Below are 8,918 nucleotides of genomic sequence, written 5' to 3'. Positions count from 1 at the left end.
GCTTACTGTGTGCCGATCACTGTACTAAGCGCTTGAATGGTGGCATTTGTTAAGCGCTTACTAAGGGCAAAGCACTGTTCTAATCAATCAATCAATCAATTGTATTTATTGAGCGCTTACTGTGTGCACAGCACGGTACTAAGCGCTTGGGAAGTACAAGTTGGCAACATACACAGTCCCTACCCAACAGTGGGCTCACAGTCTAAAAAGGGGGAGACAGAGAACAAAACCAAAACATACTAACAAAATAAAATAAATATTCTAAGCCCTGGGGAGGTTACAAGGTGATCAGGCTGTCCCACGGGGGGCTCGCAGTCTTCATCCCCATTTTACAGATGAGGGAACTGAGGCCCAGAGAAGTGACGTGACTTGCCCAAAGTCACACAGCTGGCAAGTGGCGGAGTCGGGATTCGAACACACAACTTCTGACTCCCAAACCCGGGCTCTTTCCACTGAGCCACGCCGCTTCTCAGAGAAGTCCAGTGACTTGCCCAAGGTCACACAGCAGTCACATAATAATAATAACAATGATGGCATTTACTAAGCACTTACTACGTGCAAATCACTGTTTGAAGCGCTGGGGTGATCAGGTTATCCCACAGGGGGCTCACAGTCTTCATCCCCAGTTTACAGATGAGGGAACTGAGGCACAGAGAAGTGAAGTGACTTGCCCGAGGTCACACAGCAGCCACGTGGCGGAGCCGGGATTAGAACCCTCAACCTTCTGACACGAAGGCTCGTGCTCTTATCCACTAGGCCATGCTTCTTTTGAGAGGTGTCATCCACACCTAATTTCCTCCACAGCCCTTTTTTATGAGGACTCTGGACTGAGCGGACACCCCACCATAGATAAGGAATAGATAAACACTTGAGCATTTCCCTTCACAACCGTCTCCTACGCCATCCGAAGAAATGCAGCGGTGCCAACCCTCCCCGTGGAGTTGGCACCCAGCCCCTGGGCGCCTCCTGCTCTGCCCACCCCTGCCATTCCCCCACCCCTCATCACGGTCTCTGGGAATTCTTTGGGAAAAGCCACCGAGCTGCTGCCACCAAGGAGCGAGTTTGGAAAGCCCACGCCGGCGGGCCGTAAAGCTGAAAATGGGCCGCGAAGCTGGCAACGCGCTTTAATCAATCATATTTATTGAGCGCTTACTATGTGCAGAGCACTGTACTAAGCGCTTGGGAAGTACAAATTGGCAACATATAGAGACAGTCCCTACCCAACAGTGGGCTCACAGTCTAAAAGGGGGAGACAGAGAACAAAACCAAACATACGAACAAAATAAAATAAATAGAATAGATATGTACAAGTAAAATAAATAGAGTAATAAATCTGTACAAACATATATACAGGTGCTGTGGGGAAGGGAAGGAGGTAAGATGGGGGGGATGGAGAGGGGGACGAGGGGGAGAGGAAGGAAGGGGCTCAGTCTGGGAAGGCCTCCTGGAGGAGGTCGCCCGTCAAAGCACGGAGCGTCTTGGGCCAAAAAACGGCCTGAATAGATTTGCTCTCCGCACACCTTGACAATTTTTAATCATCATCATCATCATCAATCGTATTTATTGAGCGCTTACTGTGTGCAGAGCGCTGTACTTGGCACTTGGGAAGTCCAAGTTGGCAACATCTAGAGACAGTCCCTACCCAACGGTGGGCTCGCAGTCTAAAAGGGGGAGACAGAGAACAGAACCAAACATACTAACAAAATAAAATAAATAAATAAAATTCATTCATCCAATCGTATTTATTGAGCACTTACTGTGCGCAGAGCACCGTACTAAGCGCTTGGGAAGTACAAGGTGCTCCTTGAGGGCACGGAACAAGTCTACCACCTCTTCCCGACGCTCAATGAATATCATGGATCGACTGGGTGGCCGGAGGGTTGGGAGGGGATTCCTGAAGCCATTAGGGCCACTCCGCGCCAGTCGACCAATCGGTCAACCAACCGTGACTCTCGAGGGCTCGGGGCGGGCCGGGCCCTGTACTAGACGACTGGGAGAGGGCCAGAGGAGCCCGCCGGGGCCGGCGCCGGCTCCTGCGTGACCGTTACCCGTCTCTGCTCTTCCTCGGCGTCCGCAAAGAGCTTGCGGATGTTGGCCTCGGACTCCCCGACGGACTTGTTCATTCATTCATTCATTCAATCGTATTTATTGAGCGCTTACTGTGTGCGGAGCACTGTACTAAGCGCTTGGGAAGTCCAAGTTGGCAACATATAAAGACGGTCCCTACCCAACAACGGGCTCACAGTCTAGAAGGGGGAGACAGACAACAAAACAAAACATGTGGACAGGTGTCAAGTCATCAGAATAAATAGAAGTGAAGCTAAATGCATATCATTAACAAAATAAATAGAATAGTAAACGTGTACAAGTAAAATAGAGTAATAAATCTGTACAATCATATATACAGGTGCTGTGGGGAGGGGAAGGAGGTAGGGCAGGGGGGATGGGGAGGACAGGAAAAAGGGGGCTCAGTTTGGGGAATCCAAGTACAGATGTCTTGAAGGCAAGAGGAAATGCAAGACTGCAGACAGGGAGAGAGATCAGGGCTGGAGATGCAGATTTGAGTATTTGTTAAGTGCTTACTGTGTGCCAGTAACTGTTCTAAGCACTGGGATGGACACTTGTTGAGGATCTTGGGCCCGTTCACCACCTTGGGCTCTCTGGCATTCAGCATCTTGCCGATCTGCCGGGCCAGGAGGGTCTTGCCGCAGCCCGGGGGGCCGTAAAGCTGGAATCCTTGCCTGAGAAGGGAGATTTAGGCCCTTCTTTCACAGGGGGAAAAATAAAAGCTAAGGTTTGGACTGTGAGCCCACTGTTGGGTAGGGACTGTCTCTATATGTTGCCAATTCGTACTTCCCAAGCGCTTAGTACAGTGCTCTGCACACGGTAAGTGCTCAATAAATACAATTGATTGATTGATTGGAACAGTATGTTTTGGAACTGCCCTAGAATTTACCTGAAAGTCAATCAATCGTATTTATTGAGCGCTTACTGTGTGCAGAGCACTGGACTAAGCGCTTGGGAAGTACAAGTCCCTATCAGACCATTTTTCCTGCAGTCTGCCGCGGCCAGTACCGTGACTTCGTATGTTCTGCTGGAAATAGGGAATGTCGGGCTGCAGAAAGTGGAGAAAGAAATGCAATGTTCATGAAATCTCGGCTGAACCTGATCGCCTTGTAACCTCCCCAGCGCTTAAAACAGTGATTTGCACATAGTAAGTGCTTAATAAATGCCATGATTATTATTATTATGTGACTGCTGTGTGACCTTGGGCAAGTCACTTGACTTCTCTGGGCCGCAGTTCCCTCATCTGTAAAATGGGGATTAAGACTGAGCCCCATGTGGGACAGGGACCGTGTCCAGTGTGATTATCCTGTACCTACCCCAGGGCTTAGAACAGTGCCTGGCACCCAGTAAATGCTTAACGAATACCATTATTATTATAAGACATCATTGAAAGTAAAGTAAAGAAGCAGCGTGGAGAAGCAGCGTGGCTCAGTGGAAAGAGCACGGGCTTTGGAGTCAGAGGTCAGGGGTTCAAATCCCGGCTCTGCCAATTGTCGGCTGTGTGACTTTGGGCAACTCACTTAACTTCTCTGGGCCTCAGTTCCCTCATCTGTAAAATGGGGATTCAGACTGTGAGCCCCCCGGGGGACAACCTGATCACCTTGTAACCTTCCCAGTGCTTAGAACAGTGCTTTGCACACAGTAAGCGTTTAATAAACGCTATTATTATTATTAAAGTCCCTGAGGGCGGGGATCACGTCCACTAGTGCTACTGAAATCTCCCAAGTGCTTAGCACAGCGTTCCAGACAGAGTAGGTGATCAGTAAATACCGGCGATCGGTGGATAACACTCCCTGGGCTGGATTTCATGTTTTTATAATTAGAACGCTTCTGGAATTTACACATCACCTGCCCCAAAGGATTTAAACACAGTACAAGATAAAGTCCCGGACGGTGCGCCTGGTGGAGAGAAACGTCCCCCTTGCAGAGCGTGGAAGCTTTGCACTTTCACACTGTATACCCAGGGAGCTTGTTAATTACGAGTTCTCGGATGTCTCTGTATTGACTCGACATGTTTAGGGAGCCCAGCTTGTCCACCCCTTCTCCAGAGAGAATGGAGCTTGGGCTATTCGGGGCGCTGACCTCCTCCTCGGACACGCTGGACGTCAGGACGTAAGAGCTCACTAGAGAAGTTCTTGGCGACTGGCTCGTCTCCAAAGCCCGGGCCCACCGCGTGGCCTCTTGACACCCTAGCGTGTCCCGATGGCTCTCTGCTCCCGTGTTGCGGCGCGCCCTCGGTGCAGCCGACTGCCCGCCGTCCCGGCCCCAGAGAGGCGACGGACCACCATGGACGGAACTCCCATCCCCTCCTGCCGGGCTTGGGGCCGGACAGCTTGCCACCCGAGGTGTTCCGGAGGAGCTGGGAGACCAGGAGGCCGCGGAGAGAGGAGGGAGAGGGGCGGAAGTCCCCCCGCTCCCATACGTATTCCCAGACGTCCCGGAGGCGCTGGCTTGGGAATCGGCCTCCGCGCCGGCGGACTCCGGGTTGGCTCCTTCCAGTTCCGGACGGACACGGAGGGTTCCCGACCCCCCGCTGCCCGCGTCGGCGCTGGAGAGCGCTCCCGAAGAGCAGGCGCTGGTGAAGTCATCGGAATACCTTTCCAAGGGGCTGGCTTCCCTTGGCCCGTTTCCCTCAGGGCTGGGACCGGTGAAGCCCGGGGCCTTGACTTGGCTTGGCCCGTCACGAACTTCCTGGTCTATTGTGTCCCTCTGGATGCCAGCATCCGGAGGGGAAGCGCCTGGGGGTAGGGCTTGTGCGTCCGACCCCAAGGCTGACCGAACAGTGCCAGGAGTCCAGCTTACACTGCCCTGCAGGGAAAATTTGTTGGCTACCTTTTCCCCCTCACCGCTCAACCCCGTCTGAGCTTCAATTCTCTGGTTTTCTACTTCTTTCAGACAGCCGCGGCTGTCCGCTTCCGTGTCCCTGGGCATTAACGTCCCGCCCTTTTCTCCCCAAGGGGCAATGGGGTCTGAGTTTCCAACCGGGCCCGGTTTTCCTACTGGCTCCCAGTTGTCCTCTGCAGGCCGGAAGGTCTTCCCTCTGGATGACGGGGACCCAAACTTTCTTCCTCTCAGAGTCTCCAGCCGTTTTTTCTTGGCCCGCTCTCTCCTCTCGTGCAAGAGTAACACCTCTGGATTGGTCTGACCTAGGCGCAGCCTGAGGGTTTTAGTCAGCCCAAAAACCAGTTTTTTCCTGGGGCGTCTGTTTTCCCGGGCGCCACCAGCTTTCTTGGGACCGTCCTCGGGCCCCTTCCCGGCCCTGGCCTGGAGGAGAGACCCGGGGGGCTCCGCGCCTGGTCCCCCATCCCTCTTAAGAGGAAGGCCGGGCGACCTCTCTCTTCCCCGAGCCTGGCATCGGTCTCTTTGTCGGACCGGCTGACCCGCGGGCCTGGTGGAAAACTCTGGGGCCTGGGTGGCCGCGTCCTGAGGGGTGCCATCCTCAGGCCGGCCGTCCAGCAGAGACAACTCCCTCAACAACGCCCTGAGCAGAGGCAGGCGGCGGAGGCCGTCGGGCCGGTGACCCCGGGCCGCCGCTGCGTCGCTCTTCCCCGGGGCCTCCGTTGAAGGCCCCGAGATCGCTTCTTCCCTTAGGCCACCCCGGGCCTCTCCCACCGCCCCAGGTGGAGGCCCAGGCCCACCAGGGCTAGCCGCTGGCGCGGCCCCCTCGCCGACCGGACGGGTGTAGAATAGTGGTGGGGGGCAAAATGTGTCGGGCTCCATCCCATCTGGATCCACGCTGCTCCTTCTGCGATGGGGAGTGGCGGGGGTCTGGGTCCCCACCCCTGGCAGGGCATCCCTGGGCATCCTGGGCCTGCCATCCTCCACATCCCCAGGGCACGGATGGGGCAACTGAGGCTGGGGCTCGGGGTCCGGGGGGAGGGCTTCCTGGAGGAGGTGGTCCACTGGGCAACTGCCCAGGTCTATGAGGCGGAAGCCCAAAGTGATGTCCCCGACGCGCGCCCCCATGAGGTCGCGCAGGGCATAGCGGCCCCTGTGGCCCCCAGCGACGGTTGCCAAGGAGACGCAGCAGCTGCCCAGGAGGCGCGGGGAGGCGGCGGCGCCGCCGGCAGGGGGCGCCAGGAGCAGGGCGCAGAGCGGGGCGCGGCCGAGCATGCGCACTAGGGCGGCCGGGCCCAGGCGGAGCAGGCAGGACTTGCCCCGGCCGAAGGCGAAGATGCCCGGCTGGGGATGGGCCTGCGGGGGCGCGGGCACCAGCAGCGTGGGGAAGTCCAACAGGCGGAAGGCAACGGAGGGGAGAAAGCCCCCCAAGGCCGGCGGAAGCCCCCGGGCTTCGAGGCAAACTCGGTCCACCAGCAGCTCCAGGGCGAACATCCGCTCCGCGTCCCGCGCCGCCATGGCGGTTGCCCGGGAGACGGGATGGGGGCGAGAAGGAGGCCGCGCGCCAAGTCTCGCGAGAGCCGGGAAGCCGCTCCGGGTACCACGCCGCCGGGGCGGTTGCCCGGGAGACGAGGCCGCGCGCCGGGTCTCGCGAGAGCCGCCGCGCGAGCGCGCGCCTTGGCGTGAGGCCACGGCTGAGGTGATTAGTCATTCAGTCAGTCAGCTGGTCAGTTGTACTTATTGGGCGCCCACGTTATTAATGATGGCATTTATTAGGCGCCTACTATGTGCAAAGCACCGTTCTAAGCACTGGGGAGGTTACAGGGTGATCAGGTTGTCCCACAGGGGGCTCACAGTCTTCATCCCCATTTGACAGATGAGGGAACTGAGGCCCAGAGAATAATACTAATAATGGCATTTATTAAGCGCCTACTATGTGCAAAGCGCCGTTCTAAGCGCTGGGGAGGTTACAAGGTGACCAGGTTGTCCCACAGGAGGCTCACAGTCTTCATCCCCATTTGACAGATGAGGGAACTGAGGCCCAGAGAATAATACTAATAATGGCATTTATTAAGCGCCTACTATGTGCAAAGCACCGTTCTAAGCGCTGGGGAGGTTACAAGGTGATCAGGTTGTTCCACAGGAGGATCACAGTCTTCATCCCCATTTGACAGATGAGAGAACTGAGGCCCAGAGAATAATACTAATAATGACATTTATTAAGCGCCTACTATGTGCAAAGCACCGTTCTAAGCGCTGGGGAGGTTACAAGGTGATCAGGTTGTTCCACAGGAGGCTCACAGTCTTCATCCCCATTTGACAGATGAGAGAACTGAGGCCCAGAGAATAATACTAATAATGGCATTTATTAAGTGCCTACTATGTGCAAAGCACCGTTCTAAGCGCTGGGGAGGTTACAAGGTGACCAGGTTGTCCCACAGGGGGCTCACAGTCTTCATCCCCATTTGACAGATGAGGGAACTGAGACCCAGAGAATAATACTAATAATGGCATTTATTAAGCGCTTACTATGTGCAAAGCACCGTTCTAAGCGCTGGGGAGGTTACAAGGTGATCAGGTTGTCCCACGGGGGGCTCATGGTATTCATACCCATTTGACAGATGAGGGAACTGAGGCCCAGAGAATAATAATAATGATGGTATTTGTTAAGCGCTTACTATGTGCTAAGCACCGTTCTAAGCGCTGGGGAGGTTACAAGGTGATGAGTTTGTCCCACGGGGGGCTCACAGTCTTCATCCCCATTTTTTTTAATGGTATTTGTTAAGCGCTTACTATATGCAAAGCACTGTTCTAAGCGCTGAGCACTCCATTTGACAGATGAGGGAACTGAGGCCCAGAGAATAATACTAATAATGGCATTTATTAAGCACTTACTATGTGCAAAGCACCGTTCTAAGCGCTGCGGAGGTTACAAGGTGATGAGGTTGTCCCACGGGGGACTCACCGTCTTCATCCGCATTTGACAGATGAGGGAACTGAGGCCCAGAGAATAATACTAATAATGGCATTTATTAAGCACTTACTATGTGCAAAGCACCATTCTAAGCGCTGGGGAGGTTACAAGGTGATGAGGTTGTCCCACAGGAGGCTCACAGTCTTCATCCCCATTTGACAGATGAGGCCCAGAGAATAATACTAATAATGGCATTTATTAAGCGCCTACTATGTGCAAAGCACCGTTCTAAGCGCTGGGGAGGTTACAAGGTGATGAGGTTGTCCCACGGGGGGCTCACCGTCTTCATCCCCATTTGACGGATGAGGGAACTGAGGCCCAGAGAATAATACTAATAATGGCATTTATTAAGCGCTTACTATGTGCAAAGCACCGTTCTAAGCGCTGGGGAGGTTACAAGGTGACCAGGTTGTCCCACGGGGGGCTCACAGTCTTCATCCCCATTTGATAGATGAGGGAACTTAGGCCCAGAGAATAATACTAATAATGGCATTTATTAAGCGCTTACTACGTGCAAAGCACCGTTCTAAGCACTGGGGAGGTTACAAGGTGATCACGTTGTCCCATGGGGGGCTCACAGTCTTCACCCCCATTTTCCAGATGAGGGAACTGAGGCCCAGAGAATAATACCAATAATGGCATTTATTAAGCGCTTACTATGTGCAAAGCACCGTTCTAAGCGCTGCGGAGGTTACAAGGTGATGAGGTTGTCCCACGGGGGACTCACCGTCTTCATCCGCTTTTGACAGATGAGGGAATTGAGGCCCAGAGAATAATACTAATAATGGCATTTATTAAGCGCTTACTATGTGCAAATCAATCAATGTCGTATTTATTGAGCGCTTACTGTGTGCAGAGCACTGTACTAAGTGCTTGGGAAGTACAAATTGGCAACATAGAGACAGTCCCTACCCAACAGTGGGCTCACAGTCTAAATGGGGGAGACAGAGAACAAAACCATACTAACGAAATAAAATAAATAGAATAGATATGTACAAGTAAAATAAATAAAAAAATAGAGTAATAAATATGTACAAAC

General features: G+C 53.8%; 1 protein-coding gene across 1 annotated transcript; it reads right to left on the bottom strand.

The window, feature by feature from the left end:
- Positions 1-3,742: 3,742 nt before the first annotated feature.
- MAP10 (microtubule associated protein 10) lies at positions 3,743-6,423 on the bottom strand. Its single transcript, XM_038761280.1, has one exon. It carries the CDS (start codon positions 6,421-6,423, stop codon positions 4,015-4,017), a length of 2,409 nt encoding a protein of 802 aa, XP_038617208.1. The 3' UTR covers positions 3,743-4,014.
- Positions 6,424-8,918: the final 2,495 nt, after the last annotated feature.

This window comes from Tachyglossus aculeatus, chromosome 19, assembly GCF_015852505.1.
Source record: "Tachyglossus aculeatus isolate mTacAcu1 chromosome 19, mTacAcu1.pri, whole genome shotgun sequence".
Classification (NCBI taxonomy): domain Eukaryota; kingdom Metazoa; phylum Chordata; class Mammalia; order Monotremata; family Tachyglossidae; genus Tachyglossus; species Tachyglossus aculeatus.
This window is presented reverse-complemented; position numbering and strand designations above follow the sequence as displayed.

What these genes read in the sequence shown, in the direction of transcription:
- MAP10 (XM_038761280.1), bottom strand. Translation starts at nt 6,423, where the DNA reads ATGGCGGCGCGGGACGCGGAGCGGATGTTCGCCCTGGAGCTGCTGGTG.